The sequence below is a fragment of the Pseudophryne corroboree genome, chromosome 4 (assembly GCF_028390025.1).
Source record: "Pseudophryne corroboree isolate aPseCor3 chromosome 4, aPseCor3.hap2, whole genome shotgun sequence".
NCBI lineage: Eukaryota > Metazoa > Chordata > Amphibia > Anura > Myobatrachidae > Pseudophryne > Pseudophryne corroboree.
Genome location: NC_086447.1, coordinates 254,575,799 through 254,597,211, shown reverse-complemented (window position 1 = coordinate 254,597,211; position 21,413 = coordinate 254,575,799). Strand labels below are relative to the sequence as shown.

Below are 21,413 nucleotides of genomic sequence, written 5' to 3'. Positions count from 1 at the left end.
AAACCGGCTGTTCTGTGCATGCGTACGGGCCACAAGGCGCACGCGCCAAGTAAATTCACACAAAAGCAATTTTACACAGGGGCGAGCGACGCTTTTCAGTCGCTCTGCTGATCGGTGTGTGATTGACAGGAAGTGGGTGTTTCTGGGCGGAAACTGACCGTTTTCCGGGAGTGTGCTAAAAAAATGCAGGCGTGTCTGGTTAAAACGCAGGAGTGGCTGTGGAAACGAGGGAGTGGCTGGCCGAACGCAGGGCGTGTTTGTGACATCAAAGCAGGAACTAAACGGACTGAGGTGATCGCAATCGAGGAGTAGGTCTGGAGCTACTCAGAAACTGCAGGAAAAGATTTTCGAGCAGTTCTGCTAATCTTTCGTTCGCTATTCTGCTAAGCTAAGATACACTCCCTGAGGGCGGTGGCCTAGCGTTTGCATTGCTGCTAAAAGCAGCTAGCGAGCGATCAACTCGGAATGAGGGCCCATGTTACACAATGTTTTGCCAACATTAGCCTCAATAGGTTGGCACCTTTTACTGGCAGATGCCTACAAGCTGGTAGGTGTGAAGCAGATGTGAGCAAGGAGGTTAGTCCACGTTGACTCCAAACCACAGTAGGTTTTATTGAAGTTAACAGTATACGGGTGATAGAAGATAAACAGTGGTCAGTATGATAAAGTATCAATCTGGGGTAAGTACTGTACAGCCGCACAGCACTGGGATGCTTCAATAACACAGTGACAGGCATGGGCATATACAGACCCTTTTATAGAGCCAAATAAACAACATGCACCTGCAGTCTAATCAGTCTGACCTTAAAGTCTGGTGACTGGAAGGGGTTTATTTATCATAACTAAACATTATGATGATTTAAATAAGTTTAGAACTCGCATTGAATTCTTCTTAATTAACAAAGGCATTCATCATACCTCCTCTACATAAGTATCTTTTCCAAAAAGCTGTACTTTTTGCGGAATATAGATACATTTCTCTGCTTTCTCTAACTTAATGCAGCTATAACCAGTGCTGTGCATGCACCACTTCTGTGAACGGAAGCAGCGCTGACTACAAAAGCGTTAAGTGTATATACTGTAATATATGTAATATGTATAGAAGTACACAGAGAAAAAAAATATTTTTCAATACACTTTTCTATATTCTCACAGCTGCATGCTGCTGCTAACAGGAAGCGTTTCCCGTCTGTCTGTTCCCCAGTGGCCCTTGTAAATTCTTCAGTTGTGTTTTTTTTATTAATTAACGGTCTATAGTAAATAAACAGTTACAAGTGCCACCAGGGGGGGAACAGACAGAGGAGAGACCATTTCCTTCATCAGCAGCAATTGTCCTGGCAGGACAGTAACCAGGAGACATCAGTGATATCTCCTGCACTACTAGGTTAATTAATGGGACTGTCACTACAAAATTACAAAAAAAAGTAAATTATAGGATGATGAATGGACCCCTCAGACATGTTATGGTGGCCAATGAGTCATACACAGTAACTACACAATAACACAGACATGGGAAGTTATTGTGGTTGATGAGTCATGCACAATAACACTTGGTAAAGAGACTACTTGTAGTGTTTTACCATTTAATTACATATCAACACTTTTTACTGCTCCAAAATGCCAGCATGAGCCATTTCAATAAGAAGATTGATTGATTGATTGATTGATTGATTGATTGATTGAATCAATCAGGGCCAATTTCATTAGTTGATGCAAAAGGCATGATTATCAACCAATTAACTGAGATCATGTTAATTAAGCCATTATGTCAATGGGAAATAACAAAAACATCTGTCTCCCAAAAATAATAAGGTACAGGGATATTTACTAACTTAGTATTTTATTTGATAACATTAATTATGCTGACTAATAAATCCAGGACCCGGCACTGCTGGCAAAATGGGAGACCGTTCAAGAGAACTTGTTCAATGCACTTGTTGAAGTGATGGTCACCGCCTGTTTTGTAGCAGTGCAACGGACATACTGTACATTCAATTGCTGTTTATCATCGGTCGCATCCCGGTATTTTTCGGTGAGGTCTCTTTATACTATTATGAATTTTAGTGGAAACTACATTTAGAAGCACAAAAAACTTTTCTGAGAATGATAATCGCCTTTAAATATAGCCACTGATTAAAAATATTGTACGTTTTATATGTATTGTGTGAAAACACTTTGATTTTTGTTTCCTCTAAATGACAGATGGAAAGCCAATGAAAACCATTTCTTACCAGCTTTCTGGTGCCCCGCCAGTAGGAGACAACTGGACGATTGCTCCAGAACATCCAGATTCCATAGATGGTGCTGATACATTAGACAATGAGCTTTCGCTCTATGACTTTACAAATGAAATGGTAATCTTTACAGCCTAGAACAAGGTTCTAAAATATAATTCTTAGCATGAGGAGTAGGACATCAAACATATATCTGCTTACAGCTAATGCAAATATATGCCTTACATGTATTGATTTTACATGTCCTATAGCAACTTTTATTAGGTATACTGCTTTATCTGTATAGCTTTCTTCTGTGCTCCACATCCATATATTTATATAATCAGATTGAGTTGTTTACGCTGTTGTTTCCGATTACGTGACAGCTGTGCCGTGTTCTCTGCATGTGTTGCATACGCTGTCACACAGCAATTACAGTTTTGCTGATAGATACAGTGGCGGAAGTAGAGAGAACGTGTTTAGTACGTGCTGCAGTAGAGCATGGAAAGACCAGTAACATAAAGTCATCTGATGGTGATGGAAATTTTAAAACTAAATGATGATTCATAACCTATACAAAATAAAGATACATACATTGGTATATTGACATAGTAATTCTGGTTATTGTCATTTATTGGGTAGTAAATATCGTCACCTTCCAAAATTGTCTATCCTAATAATTTTGTAAATACGGAATGCAATGCTTTATTTTATAATAAAGCATTTTTTCCTTTTGTGCTCATCACAATTGGCATCCTGACCAAGTCATAGTAATAAGGGGACAGTGGCAATAACTAGGTGTTCCTGCATTCACGATAGCACCCATACTCTCAATAGCGGTTGTGGAAATATGCTAATGGTAATCTGGGCCTTCTCTCTGTGCTCCTTCATGCGACGGAGTGTATGAACACTGAGTTACCCACTTTCAGGCTCCGTACACTTTACGTTATTGCTTCCGATCGCACTGCACATGCGCCTAGGTGCCGCTGTGATTCCACTCTCAATGAGGATCTCATGGATAACTGACTGACAGAAAGTGACCGTTTGAAGGTGTTAATGGGAGTTATCGGAGAGTGGCGGCAGAAACGCAGGCGTGTCATTTCCATTTTCAGGGTGTGCATATACTGTCAGCTGCAATCACGTACACAGAGAAACCTGGTGCGTGTCCAGTCTGCGTAGCCATAGGCCTACCCTAGCAGTCCGTGTTCTGCTTTATTGTGTATAGGCTGTGAACAGAGGCAGAACTCTGGGAGGCAACGGAGTCATCTGCCGCCGGGCTCCTGCTCTGAAGGGAGGCACCTCTCCTCCATTCTGTGACACCATTGAATGAAGTTAATTGATAGCTGTTGCTGTCTTTTCAGTGGCCGACTTCCTCACTGGTCCCTGCACCTTACAAATCACACCCTCTTTATTATACTGAATATACACATTTTACAAGTACATACCCAGGATTAGAAACAACAACCTATTACACTGGAAGCAGACACCTTACTGATGAAGCTGTTTGCTCCTGTATAGGAAATATGAGAATTTTAACTATATGAAGATACTTCTCTGACAATTACACGTAACTTCATATAGTTAGAATTCTCATGCCTCCTCTACAGGAGCAAATAACTCATACATGCCGACATTCTGGCTGCTCTCTGCGGGAGAGAGCAGCCAGGTCGGCTCAGCAGGGGGGCAGGGGAGGGCTGTGACGTTGGGAGGAGGTGGGGAGGAGGTGGGATGGGGGTGGAGCAGGGGCGGGACGAGGGCGGAGTTACCATGCCACATCCTTTAAGCCACGCCCCCGCTCTGTAATGCCGCGATCGCCGGCATTACACTGCAGGGGGCGTGGCTATGATGACGCGATTCAGCAAGAATCGCGTCATCAACTGCCCGGACCGCCCACTTTACACACTAAGTGGGCGGACGGGCAGGGGGACCCCTGAAATCCGGGAGACTTACCCGCTCTTCCGGGGGGCCGGGAGGGTCACTCGATTTTCGGGAGCTTCCCGGCCATTCCGGGAGAGTAGGCAAGTATGAAATAACTCCATCAGTAAAGTGTCTGCTGTTAGTATAACAGGTCATGGGTTCTAAACCTGGGTATGACTGCTAAGAAATGTGTGATTTAAAATAAAAGACAATTAAATGTATAAATACAGTATATTATTTTTTTTCAGAACACTCCACACACACACACACAAATATATATATATACACACGCACACATACATACATATATTTATCTTAATATAGGAAATAGGGGGGCACCAATATTTATCTTGCCTCCGGGCAACTGTGACGAACTTACGCCACTGGCTGTGAATGTGTACGCAACAGTGAATCAGTTTGCGATGGCTCCAGTTTGCGTCTCTTTTTGTTCCTGGGTGGCAGCTTCGCTTGCTAACATTAGCAGCTCCGTAGCCTAGAAAGTTGCAATTGCATTTGCGTACAAACATAAATTAGGCCCCTAGTTTTATGTACACACAGTGCAAGTAATTACAGCCGACTTTCCATCTAACTTGTGTTTGTCAGTTTAGACAGCTGTAGTAATACGAATTTCAATGCCTAATAATATAATAAAGAAATAAGTTGGGAAATAATATCAATGCATAAATAATTAATAAAGATGAAAAACGTTTACATCGTGCATTCTGATTATGGTTGTTGTAGATGTCACTTTTTCTTGATCAGTTCTCCTTTAAAAATAAAGTCAGTCATATAAATGTTACTGTACCATTAAGTAATGACACTGCAACACATTCATGCTTTATTTCAGATCATGCCGGAGAGATTTGTAGAAAAATATTACAGAACAGGAAGGAAATTCCTCACAATGTTTCCAGATGGATCTGCACAGATCTTGTATCCTTTCTTATCCCAAACTCTGCATTCCACACTGGTAGTGATGGTTTTTTTGCGTGCACTGACATTAGTTTCTCTCGCCTATTCATAGTTAGATGAAGCAAACTTTCTGCAACTTTTGATGCATACAAACTTTTTAACATTTGAATAGAAACCGCTCCTGTATGTTTCAGCGTCTACAATTTTAAAATGAATTTTCATTTGCTAAGCATTTGGGGCCTGATTCCAACTTGGAAGTGAATAAAAAAAAAAAGTAACCGTGCACCTGGGCAGAACCTTGTTGCATTGCAGGTGGTTTCGGATACATTCCTTAGGATGCAGTCTATCCTGCAGAAAGCTATGATATCACTGAAGCATGATTTACAAGGTGGGTCTCCCCACAAAATGGCTGCCTCCACAGTGTATGCAACAGGTACGTTTTAAAGATTTGCATTTCCAAGACCTTTGGTTATATGCCTTATCTTGCAGCTATCCTTCTGGAAATCTGGCCATTATTGTGATTCCAATTAAGTTAAAAGAATCTATCTACATTGTTCAAGAAGATAAAGAGCACAGTGCAGATATCTTGGCAGTATTTGCATCTTCCGGGAAGGCTACCTGCTATCACCCAAACAGGACTGTATGGTAAAATAAAAAAAAATATTCAAACCTTTATATTTTCCATTTTATAAAAGATGAAAACAATCATAAACGGGGTGCAGAATGAACATAATCATGAACAGAAACATATAACATTACAGCAGTAGGTTCCACTGAGAACAAGGTATTTGTATAATTTGAAGAAGAAGAAAAAAGGCATTAGTGAGGACCTGGGTAGAATATGGCTGGTTGTAATAGAAAGAGGGATGGCGGTATTTATAAATGAGTATTGAGAATGATGGGGTGAGAGGTTGGGAAAATGGAGGGAATGGGGACAGGATTAAGAGGGGAGGGGGAAGAGTGAGCTGAGGGGCTGGCTGAAGGGGAGGGCAGACCCAGTGGTGCAAGTAGAAATATTTTCTTAGTGGTACTGAGAGTGCCAAAAAATGGGCGTGGCCACATGTCATGAGGGGTCAAGGCCACATGACACTAAGGGGAGTGGCTACATTACACTAGGGGTGTGGCCACACAGCATAGTCCTTTTTCTTTGCAATCTGGAGGCAAGGCTAGAAATATATAGTACTTAGCCCTGGCCCTACGCATACGCCGAATACGCGGCTGCGTAGAGAGCCGAACCTGTGAGGGCACTGCTGAAGTCACTGTCACTAGACTATCTGCCGCCCACCGCTGATTACCCGCCGCTTACCGCTCACAGCTGCTCGCCACTCACAAACACCCGCCGCTCACAGTTGCCCGTTGTTCACAGCTCCTCTCCCGTCGCTCACAGCCGCCCGCCGTTCACCGCTCATCACCGCCGCTCACAGCCGGAGCTGTTGCAGAGGCTTGGCTGCCAGCCAGACTGCCTCTAGGGACTGCCGCAGCAGAGCTGCAGCATCGGGGAAGGTGTGAGAGACCACAGCCGCTTTACAGACACAAGTAACTGGTGAGTGGCTTATTTCCTCCAACACAGGCTCACCTTTCGTGTCCCTGTACACTCCCCCCACCCCCATCCCGGCAGCACCCCCCTTACTGCTATCCTGCCTTATCTGCCCTCAGCTCCATCCCTCCCTCCAAGCGTCTCTTCTGTGGTGTAATGTGTATATGTATGTGGTCATGAAAACGTTTGAGCGTCTGGTTTTGAATCACCTGAAAACTGTGACTGGCCCCCAACTGGACCCCCTGCAGTTCGCCTATCGCTCGAATCGGTGTGTCGAGGATGCAGTCAACCTGGGCCTGCACTACATTCTACAGCACCTAGACATTCCCGGTACCTACGCGAGGGTCCTGTTTGTCGATTTCAGCTTGGCCTTCAATACAATCGTCCCCAGCATCCTCCACCCCAAATTACTTCGCCTAGGGGTCCCAGAAGCTACCTGTTCCTGGATAGTAGACTTCCTGACAGATAGGACACAGGTGGTGAAAGCGGGGGAATTCACCTCTCAAGCGCGGTCCATTAGTATAGGGGCCCCTCAGGGCTGTGTCCTCTCACCCCTGCTCTTCTCCCTGTACACAAATGACTGTACCTCAGAGGCGCAATCAGTAAGGGTCATCAAATTCGCCGATGACACCACCGTCATCGGCCTCATCAAGGATGGGGACGAATCGGCCTATAGACGGGAAGTAGACCGGCTGGCCCAGTGGTGCATCCACAACAACCTTGAGCTCAACCCCCTCAAAACTGTCGAGATGATAGTGGACTTCAGGAAGAAGTAATCTAGTGCACCTCCGCTAACGATTGCTGACAGTGTGGTATCGCTAGTGGACTCCTTCAAGTTTCTAGGGACCACAATCTCCCGGGACCTTAAATGGGAGTCCAACGCTGACGCCACTTTTGGGAAAGCGCAGCAGAGGTTGTTCTTCCTCAGGCAACTAAGGAAGTTCAACATCCCACAGAAGCTTCTGCTCCTCTTCTACTCCACGATTGTAGAGTCGGTACTGTGCTCCTCGATACTCGTATGGTACAGCTCCGCCAGCGTGAGGGACAGATGCAGGCTCCAAAAGGTGCTCAGAACCGCAGAGAAGATCATCGGGGCCGACCTTCCCTCAGTCCAGGACCTGTACTTGTCCAGAGCTAAAAAGCAGGCAATGATGATAGTAAAAGACCAGCTACACCCTGGCCACAGCATGTTTAACTTGCTTCCTTCAGGCAGGCGTTACAGGGCTGTCCCCGCCAGATCCACCAGAAGCCTCAAAAGTTTCTATCCCCAAGTGGTCCGCCTGCTGAACTCCTGAACATTGATTGACTAGATGTACATGTAACTAACTTGTGTCCCTACGGTATACCTATCTGTGTGACTTTGCTTGCCCCCCACCTGCTTACCTGTTACCTACTTGGCTGTTGTATAGCAAACCGAAGACAAATTCCTAGTATACGCTAGTATACCTGGCCAATAAAGCTGATTCTGATTCTGATATGCAGCTCTACTGTGGTGTAATGTGTATAAGCGGCTCCTCTGTGGTGTAACGTGTATAAGGGGCTCCTCTGTGGTGTAACGTGTATAAGAGGGATCTTCTGTGGTGTAACGTGTATAAGCGGCTCTTCTGTGGTGTAACATGTATAAGCGGCTCCTTTGTGGTGTAACGTGTATAAGTGACTCTTCTGTGGTGTAATGTGTATAAGCGGCTCCTCTGTGGTGTAACATGTATAAGTGGTTCTTCTGTGGTGTAGCGTGTATAAGGGGCTCCTCTGTGGTGTAACATGTATAAGCAGCTCTTCTGTGATGTAAGGTGTATAAGCGGCTCCTCTGTGGTGTAACGTGTATAAGCAGCTCTTCTGTGGTGTAAGGTGTATAAGCGACTCCTCTGTGATGTAATGTGTATAAGCAGCTCTTCTGTGGTGTAAGGTGTATAAGCGGCTCCTCTGTGGTGTGACATGTATAAGCGGCTCTACTGGGGTGTAACGTGTATAAGCAGCTCTACTGGGGTGTAACGTGTATAAGCAGCTCTACTGGACTGTGACATGTATAAGCAGCTCTACTGTGCTGTGTAATGTGAATTGATACTGTTCTGTGGCCATGCCCTTCCCCATAAAGCTACGCCCCTATATATTCCACTATTCGCGTACCAAAAAAATTAAGCTCGGGACGGCCCTGATAGCACTGCCTCCAGTATAATAGAAATATATAGTAATAACCCCAGTATAATAGAAATACATTGTAATGCCCCTAGTACAACAGGAATATATACTGTAGTAGTGCCCCTGGTATAATAGAAATATATAGTAGTGTCCCACATAACTATATAAATATATAGTAATGCCCTATACAGTAATAATAGACATATACAGTAGTGTCCCACATTACAATAGAAAAACATAGTAATGTCCCCATAATAATAAAAATATATATTAGTGTCCACGTTATAGTAAAAAATTAATTACCCCACACAGTGGAGCCAGAGACATGCCCGGCAGCCCAGCCTGTGAACAAAAGCCGCTCAGTGCCGATGCGTCACTCAAGTTGAGTGAAGGGAAAGTGCTGGACACTGCGGGAAAAGGCACCCAGCGCAGTCCCCAGGCTCTTCTCTTCATGCCAGCCGCGACCGTCAGGAGAGGAAGCGTGATGTGATCTCATGACGAAACCATCACATTCCCTCTAGCCCTGATAAAGTGGGAGGTGCCGTCATGTTGCTGAACACCATGGTCTTGTTGCTCGGCAGCGCATTATAATTGCGGTAATGGCAGTCACAGGTGCAAAGTGTGCAGTGGGTGGTACTGCGTACCAGCTGCCAAATTCTTCAGGGTACTCCATACCCGAGCGTATCTGCATACTTGCACCACTGGGCAGACCCTAGATGAAGGCATCATATCACGAGAAGCCTGGTAGAGCTTCTCGTACAGTAGTGGTACCATATTTGACTACTGTGTTGTTTTGGAGATTCGTGATATATGAACAGTATCTTGTTTATCACTTCTTTATAGGATGACAGATCTTCCAGTTACAGGCTATCTGGTATTTTGCTATGCAGGTATCATACAGGATCAGCTTGTTTATAGATTTATTGACCTGCTGAACTGGAGCACAGGAAACATGTCAAATACAGAGAGAGATGGTGCATAGGCCAGATAAAGATGTTATAAAGGAATTATTCATGCTCCAGTATAGGATTATTTTGGGCAAATCCACCAAATGTGATAGAAAGGGCCAATCTGGCCACACTGTCTTCAGCGTGGTATTAATCTAGGACTGAGGGCCTAATTCATGTCTGCAAGGAAGCGGCTATGCAATTCCGTGTAATTAAAATTTGAATGCAGCCACAGGTGGCTGTAAGAGATTAACGCCTCCTGCATGCATTTGTGAGATCTGAATGTGGAAACCTCGGATCTCCATCGCAACCATTGCATCCATCGATTGCGATTCCTGATGGTTTTAGGCACTGGCCAGCCTGCATAAGCTAAAGCCTGCTCAGGCTGTCAGATCCGGACAGCCGGGTCCAGTAAGTCTGCATCCAATGATGCAGACCCAGGACCCGGCACGCCTTCAAAACGGGGGTAACACTTACCCATTTTGAAAAACTGTGCCAGATGCCGCCCCCAAATGCCGCAGCATGTTACTTATGCTAACAGGGGCTAACGGGGTTTCAGGCGATATCACAAGACCCATTCTGCACATGCGCAGATAGGGTCTTGCGCCTGTGCAGACCCCACACAATCCGATTTGTACGTAAACCATCGGGTTTACGTACAAATCTGAATTAGGCCCTAGGTACGATCTTGTGAATACCTTATAGGAGTCCTCCTTAATTGCATTGCTTATTGAGCACTGTAGGAGGTAGAACAAATAATATCTGGTAATGGAGATGGCAGAATGAATAATACTCACTATGGGCTCAGGCTATTGCCTGCCTGTCTTAGACCACATAAAGCGACCTGGACCTAATGCCCAGAATTACTTATACTTGTGGCATGGGCAATCTGCCCACCTAACATGCCCCAGAGGCCCGCGGCCTGGTTGCACCCACGGCCTAATGCCCGTCCCTTGGTGGTTTAGGGAGGGGGAACGGGAGTGATAAATTATCAGTGACCAGGGCCACCTACCGGTAAGCTGGGAGAGGCTTCAGGAGATTCATTTAGGTCTGTGTTTCCAACCACCTAATACTCACCTGTGGCTCAGATTCCCAACATGTATAAAATGGGGGATTCTGGGGTCACAGTTTGTGGTATAGGAAAGCTGGCATTAGTAGGATGGTAGATGCAATATCTCAAGTGGTGAGGAGGGGCAGGAGGAGGTATCTGCAAGTGCTGATTTATACATTTGGATATACCAATAAAATGTTTAGGGGATATTTATCAAACCTAGACATGTGAAGATGTTACCCTTTGCAACCAATCAGAATCTACTTATCATTTATCTAGTACTTTCTGAAAAAAAGAATTTGGTTGCTGGTGGGCATCACCTTCACTTGTTTTCTTTAGAAGATTTGATCATTCTCAACAGTGAGAAATGTGTTGCTTATCTTGAACATTGGCAAAAGAGCATAGTGTGAAATCACCAATATGTGTCACCAACGTGATCTTGTTGGCTGCCTGAAGTTTGCGATGCCGGCAGTCAGAACACCGGCAACAGAATCCCGACACTGCTGAGAATCCTGATTCTGGAATCCCAACAGCCAGACGGTACGTATGCCAGGGTAGGTTCGGGTTATGCTGCTGGAAGTGGGGGGAGTGGTTAAGTTTAGGATGTGGCTAGAGAGGATAAGGGGTAGGGTTAGCTAACCTTCAAAAAGGTGCCATTATTCTGACGGTCAGGATCCCATAACCAACCCATCATCAACATGTGTAATAAGCCAGAGCTGGGTGTGTGTTTGCTTTTAAGCCAAGTTAAATATGAGAGTGAACCATTTTCCACTAGTTCTGTTTCCAGATCAACTCACCTTTAATATTGGGGCCAGAGTGCCAAGCTGTTATTTGGCTGATCTGCATAGCATTATAATGTCTAAGAAATGGAATGTGTCCAAGACTGCCTCCAGAGGTAGATTATATGGAGTGTCTCTTCAAATGTATGGCATTAAAGCATTTTATATGAGGGAGTGGAGTGTACAAGTGGGTACCATGATGGGCAGCATCTGAAAAAGGTATGATATCCTTGTTAATTTTTAGCTCATTTATACAATGCACTGGGTCTGCAATTGCCAACAAATCTTGTTCTATCCTTTTAAACAGAGGGCTATAATTGATATGGTATAAGTTAGCTATTTGATTTAGTAATATTGACACTTTTTTTAGGGATTATGTTCTCCAGTGGAAATCAAATTTCAGTGTAAGGATCTTACTGCAAAGGAAGCAGCTCAGATTTGCTTTATACTGTAGGTTAAGCATCTTCAAATTTGGATATGTTTCAAAACAGTATGGGATGGATGCACGTGGTTTAGTAACAGTAAGGAGAACATCCGCTGTAAAGAGGGAGATATATTGTATTGGGATGCATTGATACTGACACTGACACTAGAGATGTCCATGTTAGAGTGCATATTACAATCTAAAGGTTCTATGATTATGGCAAAAATAAGGTGTAAGAGTGGAAATCCTTGCCTGCTGCCATTGGTGATGCTAAAGTGGTCAGATCATGGTTGGCCCCATACAGTAAGTGGGGGTAAGCATTGCAGGAGGGTGCCAGATTGGAGAAGTGCCATCACCACCTGGAACTGGCTGCCGCATCGTTCTCCATTTTTAATGCACCAGGCAAGCAGGTGTAGTTCCAGTTTAAATTTGGCACCGATCGTGAGCCAACACAGGCTCGCAGAGCAGCGGCCAATAGGCAGCATGGGACTATTGGAACTTGCCAGGCAGCCAATAAGAAGCAGCCATAGGAAGCCAATCTCAGATCTCCCCATCATAGCTCCACCCATCAGAAGATGGCACCACTAGCCAGGATGGACCAGTGGTAGAAGAAAGAAGATAAAGACTAGAGCTTGTGCAGGTGGTAGGAAACAAAGAGCTAAATGAAGCTCCCCACTGCAGCTTATCCCAGCTTATCGGTAGATGGCATTTGCCACTGATAATATACCAGCCCCATTCCTCCTCCCTAGAACACCAAGTGTCGGGCATTAGGCTGAGTGTGCAATCAGGCCTCGGGCCTGTGGGGCATGTTCGGTGGGCAGATTGCCCATCCCATAAATATAAGTGACTCTGGGCATTAGACCCAGGTCACTTTATGTGCCCGAAGGTAGGCAGGCAATAGCCTGAGCCCCTAGTGAGTGGCTGGGCATTAAGCCTAGTCCACTGTTTAGTAACAGATAGGTATGGGGGGGGGCTGCTTTGTGTTGATTATGTGCTCATATTGCTTATTATATTAATGTATAACCTGTTTCTGATTGCTAGTGTGATTGCTGACTTTACTATCATTCTGTCAGTTTCTGTGTATTCCGATCCTCAATGCTGGTGCAAAGCAGGGATGGATCGAATTGTATGTCACTTTAACAAGTTTGAAAGTGATTGCAGTCACAAATTGTGTAGTTAACACTGTACAGGTGTGTGATTTATTTATAATGTCTAAGAGAGGCAAAGGTGAGGACGATACACTCTCCACAGCAGCACCAACACTCATTTCATGTTTGTCTTGTAAAGCTGGGTTAACCTATCAGGATCTAGTTCAAAATAAATTATGTGCAAACTGTTTTATCTTTCACCAAAACCTACTGAATAATCCAAGGCAGGCACATGTTCAAGTTGACCTCCATGGTCTACTTTTGCACAGACATTAAAGCCTCTTTAATATCAGCCTCAGCAGTAGCAGCTCGCAGAGCTGTTTGGCTATGTACATGGAAAGCTGACTCAGAATCCAAGAAGTTTCTGGAGTCTTTGCCTTTTACTCGAGATATTCTTTTTGGTAAAGAATTAAATAGTATTTTGGAGTCAGAAGCAGACTCCAAGAAAGTGAAGTTTCCTTCCACACACATTTCCAAGCCTAGATTTCCAGCTTTTCGTCCCTTTCGGACTCAAGGAGGAGCAAAAGGAAAGGGTTATGGCAAACAGTCTCAATCTGACAAGTCTGGTAACACTAAAAAGCATTGGGCTACCAGAGGGCCGGCTTCCAAGTCAGAAAATAAGCCATCAGCCTGATGGTGCGGGCCTGCACCTGGGGGATCCCAGGGTGGGAGGCCAACATCTTAATTTTGCACAGATCTGGCAGCAGTCCACCATGGATGCCTGGGTGCAAGAAGCGTTATCTCACGGTTATACGTTTGCCTTCAAGAAACACCCTCCTCAAAGGTTTTTGTACTAGCCCATCTTCAGTGGAAACGAAAGCCAAGGCTTTGCAAGAGGCAGTTCAGAAGATGCTTCAGTCAGGAGTGATAATTCCAGTTCCTCCTGCGCAACGAGGACAAGTTTTTTATTCCAACCTGTTTTTAGTTTAGAAGCCAAATGGGTCATTCCAGCACATACTCAGTCTCAAGGTGATAAACAAGTACATTTGGGTGCCTCGGTTTCATATGAAGACTTTACATTCCATTATTTTGGTCATGAAGCCAGAGGATTTTATGGTATCACTGGATATCCAGGATGCTTATCTACATGTTCCTATAACACTGTCCCATCAGTGCTATCTCATGTTTGCTATCCTCCAGCAACACTTTCAATTTCAGGCCCTACCATTTTGACTGGCCACACCAAAATTATGGTGGTTATGGCGGCTTATCTCCGTCGGCAGGGAATAAGAATTTTTCCATACCTCGACAATTTTTTAATCCTGGCACAGTCTCAGGAATTGCTTCAGTGTCATCTGCAACAGACAATAGCTTGTTTGCAGAAACACGGTTGGCTCATAAATTGGGCAAAGTCATCCCTGAGTCACAACGGATGACTCACTTGGGGGCTGTGTTGGATTTGAGTCCTCAGAGCGTAATTTTACCTCTGAACAAAATATCCAAAATCCAGTCAAGGATCCAGGAGCTGCTACACAGTCAAAGGGTATCCATTCACGCATCAATGCATGTGATGGGATCTATGGGGTCGACATTCGCCATGGTGAGGTATGCTCAATTCCATTTGAGGCCTCTATAACGTCTGATCCTGTCCAGATGGAATGGGTTACATCAGACAATGAAAACACAGACTATGGTCCTTCCTCTGGAAATAAGGAGTTTCCGTAGTCTGGTGGCTACAGATATCCCATCTGGACAAAGGGAGACCCTTTTGGATATCCGATTGGGAAGTTCTGACAACGGATGCCAGTTTTCAGGGCTGGGAGCAGTGTCAGGTAGAAGTTGCCTCCAGGGGCAGTGGACCAAAGAAGAAAGCTGCCTGCCAATAAATATATTGGGATTGCGGGCCATATATATGGCACTCATTCAGAGAAAGGACACCCCCCAGGGGAAACCAGTTCAATTCACTCGGACAATGCAACGGCAGTAGCGTACCTCAATCATCAGGAAGGAACTCGCAGGCAAAAAACAATGAAGGAGGTAAGCCGCACGTTAAGGTGTGCAGAGCTTCATCATCCAGCCTTGTCTGCAGTATTCATTCCGGGAGTCCTAAACAGGGAAGCGGTTATTCTCAGTTGAAACGCCATTCATGCAAACTAATGGTCTTTACACCCCGAGGTCTTCCAGACTCTGGTAGACAAGTGGGGGTTACCGGAGATAGATCTCATGGCGTCCCATCAGAACAACAACGTTCCCGCATACGGGTCAAGAACAAAGGATCCCAGAGCGACCTTTGTGGATGCCCTGTCAGTGAGATGGGACTTTCGTCTGGCGTATGTGTTTCCACAGATCGCCCTGTTACCCAGGGTGATGCGAAAGGTGAAACAAGGACAGGGCGCCGTGATACTAATAGCTCCGGCCAGGCCCAGAAGACATTGGTACACAGATCTGCAGACGCTGTCGATGGATGCTTCATTCCTATTCCCTCAACATCCAAATCTACTGTCCCAGGGTCCTTGCTGTTACAGGCACCTGGATAGACTGTCTTTGACGGCGTGGCTCTTGAGACTTCCACTCTGAAAGCAAGAGGATTCTCACAACAGGTAATTCAAACTATGCTCAGAGCAAGGAAACCATCGTCAGCTCACATTTATCACCGAATATGGCAAGCCTATATTCAATGGTGCAGTGACCGGAAATTTGACCCTAGGTCTTTCAGAGTTTCCAGAGTCCTAGCATTCCTTCAGGCAGGAATGGACAAAGGTCTATGGGTGGCTTCCTTGAGAGTGCAGGTGTCAGCATTGACAGTGTGGTTTCAAAAGAAAATTGCTAACCTACAGGATGTTTGCACATTTTTCCAGGGAATGCTTCACATCCAACCTCCTTTAGTTGCTCCTGCAGTGCCTTGGGATTTAAGTTTAGTCTTAAAGGCACTTCGAGTTGCTCCATTTGAACCACTAAAGCTAGTGGATCTTAAATGGCTGACAGCTAACATTCTCTTTCTGCTGGCTATTGCATCAGCTAGAAGAGTTTCAGGTTTAGGGGCATTAATATGTCACCCTGCTTTTCTGATTTTTCATCCAGTTAGAGCGGTTCTCAGAACCAAATCTGGGTATCTCCCTCAGGTGGTGTCTAAATTCCACCTTAACGAAGAAATTGTAATCCCAGCCTTCCAAGGGCCGGACCTTTCTGCGGGAGATGCATCGTTGGACGTAGTCCATGCCTTAAGGATCTACGTGGATCGTACCAGTGCCATCAGAAAGACAGACACTCTTTGTTCTCTCGAAATGGGAAAAAGAAAAGAAAGGTTGCGCTAAAGAACCCTTATATTTATCACTGCCAGCGTTTTTTTCTAATAAAAACAAGGTTTATTATTATGTTAACTTCACAAAATAGTAATAAAACAATTCATACTAATTAGAATGCATTTAAAACAAATTTCATAACGGAATCATATGTATCCACATTGCTCCTCAAGGGGGAATTATTTGATGTAAGTTCCTCCATTGTATACAATGTAGAATTTGGATAGTTCCTATTCCAAATAGTAACAATGATTACAAGTCAATATTGACAAGGTTAACTGGAGTCCAGAATATATGAAAGATGGATTTAACGCTACAAAATAAGCAGTATTTTATTGCCCGTCTGGAGAGTTCTAAAAGAGGTGTCCGTGAGGAATCCCGGTAATTAGCGGCATCTGACTATGATATGTAAGTTCGGTAGCATTTAATCACTCTATCCCAAATGGCAGGGACCTATTCCAAGATTAGAGGAGGTGGCCGTGTTCCGAGTGTCCTCGGGTGCTACGGCAATGGTTGCTCCGTGTCTCCGAACGTCAGCGGGATGCTTGTTAGATGCCTCAACGGACACGTCTCCAGGATAGCGTATCTGAGCTCCAGTATAATCCAATAAAGAATAACGGGCGGTGACGGGCGGGAGTCCTAGACGCGTTTCGTCACCTCCGGTGACTTTCTCAGTAGACTCTTTGTTCTCTACAGATTTCACAAGAGAGGATTGCCTGCTGACAAGCAGACACTGGAGAGGTGGCTTCGGATGACGATTTCAGAAGCATATTCTCAAGCTGATCTCCTGATTCCAGCTAATGTCTCTGCTCACTGTACTCGTAAGGTAGGTCCATTATGGGCAGCACAACGTGGTCTTCCATTAACACATTCATTAGACATTATGCCTTTGATACCTTTGCCTCTCAGGACGCTGAATTCTCTTGTCCAATCAGGAGTGTCCCAACCACTAAATTTGCTTTGGGACATCCCAATGTTTATGCTGTGGATAACCTGTGGACCCTGCAGGAGAAATAATAGTTATGGTAGACTTACCATTGATAACTGTATTTCTCCTAAGTCCACAGTATCCACAGGGATCCCACCCTGACGCACCTGATTTGAGGATCCTTTCACCTACTAACCTCTTCCTTCTTGTACGGAAGGGTGTGTATGTGTGTTCTTCTCGCCTGATTAGGGCTCTCTATGATGCTCCTGCCTTGAGCTTTGGAAAACAACTGAATTGCCTAAACCAGGAGGCGGGGATATAGGGGACTGGTCCGGTGCATCCTGAGAGGCCGAAAGCTTTGACCGTTTGGTACCAATCTGCTGTCGCTACATCATATCCCAATGTTTATCCCGTAGATACTGTGGATTTAGGAGATATAGAGTTATCAACGGTAAGTCTACCATAACTATTATTTCAATTGTGCCCACAAAACGAGCTTTACCGCTATTTTTTAGCCTGAAACTCGGACTTCATTACATCCCGGCCTTAGGATCCAGGAAAAGTTCCCAGATCCATATATGTTCGCAGCGGCGATCTTGAAAATTGATCATTTATCTGGGCTTTTTTTTTTTTTTGCCTCAAGGCAGGTGCAGATTTTGGGGCTAATTGGATAGCTCCTAGGGGATCTACCAGTCATGGTAAATTACCATGGCTAACTCAATTCCACCTCATAGTGGGAAAGTATAAGCAGAGGGGTCCTGTAGCTCTAGTTTTGTCTAGATGGAAATGTAACTTTTGTAGATATTGTGAAATGCTGAAGTCATATGCGGAAATAATGTACTTTTAAAGATCTTATCCTAAAACATTGGATAGCTAGGAGCTTTTGAGGGTCTTGTTGCTTTGAGAGCATTGTAGTCCTTCTTCTGTGCTATGTGGCGGCCTATATAACTGAGGTACAACAATATATGCATGAGAAATCACATGAAGTAAGCTATTCATTTATATAGGAGAGTAGGTCATCCCTCATGGGTGCATGCTTGTGAATACTGTACAATTAATTATAATATGATTTAAATACATCATTAATTTTGTAGAGTTGTTAAGCAGAGTGTGATATGAGGAATTTTTATCAGAATTTTTTCAATAAGGAATTCTGCAATCACTTTAGAGGAATTAGAATGATCTGCTAATAGCTAAGTGCACAGAGTGTATTGATAATTGCAGGCATCCTGGTGACTGCAGCAATTAATACATTTGCAGCATTTTCTGTGTTAGCAAGTTGATATCCAAATATATACTCGGCTCCCGACAGAATTAACCCTAGCATGAAAGTGTGTGCGTGTACATGTGGTAGGGAATATAGATTGCTGCACTGGGGCAGGGACTGATGTGAATGGCCAAAATCCCCATTCCAATGCTTAATACATGTGATAACATAGCTGGTTGGTGCAGCAGGTTCTTGGTGGTCTCTGTAACATCTCTTCTTGGAATTAAACGTGACATTCAAATCAGTGTACATATGACACTCATCTAATATAAGGATGACATTTTAATTCATGCTAAAAATATACATTGTTTCAGGTGATTATAGAAACAAAATGACGTGTTTGATTCTAATTAAATTGTCTAAAGCAAATATGATTATTTGGTGCTGTTCAACAACAGAGTAAATTGCTTTGCAGTGGCAGAAAGCACATAGGCATAGCTAATCAAGTTACTTAAAGAGTAATGTGCTTATTAGGTGTGCCCCTTGTAAGATTATGACCAGAGACCTGTAACATAAAAGTGCAGCAGTTTCAGCCAGACACCCTGAGGGTGTGGGATTACAATGCAGCCACTAGGCAGATAGATAGATATATATATATATATATATATATATATGAAATGTGAAAATCCACACCTACAGTACTCATAAATGATCCTTAAATAGATTCATTAGCATTATGCAGAATAGTATATACAGGACCTCGTTCATCTTGGATCGCTGTTGAGGCAGAAGGTGCGGTTTTCTCAATCCTCTGCTAATAAATGCATGTGAAGAGCAGCCCAGAAAGAAAAAAGATGCCCACTGATGCAATCGCAAATGTGCGTATGCAGTCGCATAATTGTGATGCATGCGCAGAAACTGAGTACCATCGAAAGTTGCAGTTGACCCAGGGCTATTCAGAATACTGAGAATGCCGTCGCATTGGCGCCATGTTTTTAGTCACAATCTATTGCAACTGATTTTCGGGGCGTATATCACCCATAAAACGGCCAGTTTCCGCCCAGAAACACCCACTTCCTGTCAATCACATTACGATCACCAGAACAAAGAAAAACCCTCGTAATGTCGTGAGTAAAATACCTAACTTACTAGCAAATTTACTTGGCGCAGTCGCACTGCGGACATTGCACATGCGCATTAGCGACTAATCGCTCCGTTGCGAAAAAAAATAACGAGCGAACAACTCAGAATGAACACCATTGTCTTTTTTCCAACAAGCAACTCATTCACAGCGCAGGAAACCTTCTTTCTTTATATTATTATTTTTATTGAATAGTTATAAGACCTCATTTAGCCTATTTGATAGAATAATTAAAAAAGCCACTTACAGGGGCAGTATGTGCATGTCCAACCCATTTACACTACATTGAAGATGACATATACTACAGTACAGTGGAAATATTTTGCAGTTACTGGCACTTTTTGGGCTGACAGTACCAACACAAGCATTAAGTGCCGCCTCCAAACAAGTGCTGCCCCTAGGTATGTGCCTTACATGCCTAATGGGGAATTCGCTATTGGGTAATGCATATGTGCCAAAGCCGTAATGCACAAGCACAGCAAAGGATAAGTGATGGCGCATATTCACATTTATTCACACAGTGAGTTACATATAGTCAGCGATTGGGGGTGGTAACGGAGTTGGCTAGAAATATGCAGGTGCGTCGGGACCATTTTATGGGCATGTCATAGTCAGCCACTGCGCATTAATACGCATCTGGAGAGGCATTCTGAGACAGCATGGGGTTCAGTGGTGTGATCGATGTTTGTCTGATGTTCTTAAAGTGGTCCTTGAGAGGTGGTGGAACTCACCCTACCCCACACCAGTGAAATAAAGTAAGTGTGCATAAAAGGGGCATGGCCTCAAAACAAAGGTGGCGTAGTTTCAAAACAAAAGGTGTGTGGACACCCAATAGAATACCCAATTTAAATTACGCCGCACAGTAGCACAATCTTATTCACATAACTCTACATAGTAATGTCCCTTATTCTTTTTATGACACACATTAGTGCCCCTTATATACAAAGCCCACAGTAGTAACACCCCAAATACACATAATGTCCACAGCAGTAGTGCCCTTTATGCAATGCCCTCAGTAGTAGTGCCCCTTATGCAATGTCCACTGTAGTGGTAGTGCCCATAGTATTGGCACCCCTTACACAGTGCCCCCAGTAGTAGTGCCCCTTATGTCCCCTGGAGTGATTCCCCTTATTAAGTGCCCCCTATGAAATGCCCTCATTAGCCCCTAGTCAGATTGAGCTCCGACTTCCTTCAGCCACTGATCGGAAGGAGCCGGGCGCCTGCTGGTAACACAGTCTCAGCGGGCGCCTGACATCTCCCTCCTGGGTTAGGGGAGCCGGAGGAGGCGGAACTGACGAAGCACAGTTCCGCCCCGTTCCGGCTCTCTTTAACCTCTGGATGTTCCTGATGTTTCTGCTTTTGTACGAAAGCTGCAGATGTGAGGCCCTGGCAGTGGGCATCTCTAAGCACAAGACAGTACCTAAATCACAGCTCTGCATACAGTGACGTGCTCCTCTGAGTCAGGCTCATTGTACTGAGATGGAAAAAAATATCCATATTATTTTTAAATATTTAAAGTTCAGAATATACCTATCATTCCTCCCCCGTCCCACCAACTTCCATCTCGTTATGCTTACCTGGTTGAGTATGGGTTACTGGCGGTTGAGATACCGCCGGTCACCATACTGATGCTGGGATCCCAGTGTTTACATTGCTGGGGGGGGGGGGGGGGAACCAGCGCAAAGAAGCCCCTAACGGGCTCGCTGCGCTCGCCACAGGTTCTGTTCCCACTCTATGGGGAATAGTTTGAACAGCCCCTGGCAGTCGGCATGCCGACTGCCAGGCTGTACGCCGCTCAGTATCCCAGCCTTGGTATAGTGACCGTCAG

The 21,413-nt window shown here is 44.5% G+C and overlaps 1 protein-coding gene across 3 annotated transcripts in view; it reads left to right on the top strand.

The window, feature by feature from the left end:
* Nucleotides 1-21,413, top strand: part of ERICH6 (glutamate rich 6) — a 310,623-nt gene that overhangs the window by 247,370 nt on the left and 41,840 nt on the right. For all 3 annotated transcript variants that reach the window (XM_063916045.1, XM_063916044.1, XM_063916046.1), the window contains 3 exons: nt 2,203-2,354; nt 4,978-5,063; nt 5,532-5,687. In XM_063916045.1, coding sequence (XP_063772115.1) covers nt 2,203-2,354; nt 4,978-5,063; nt 5,532-5,687 — 394 coding nt within the window. The remainder of the gene's footprint in view (nt 1-2,202; nt 2,355-4,977; nt 5,064-5,531; nt 5,688-21,413) is intronic.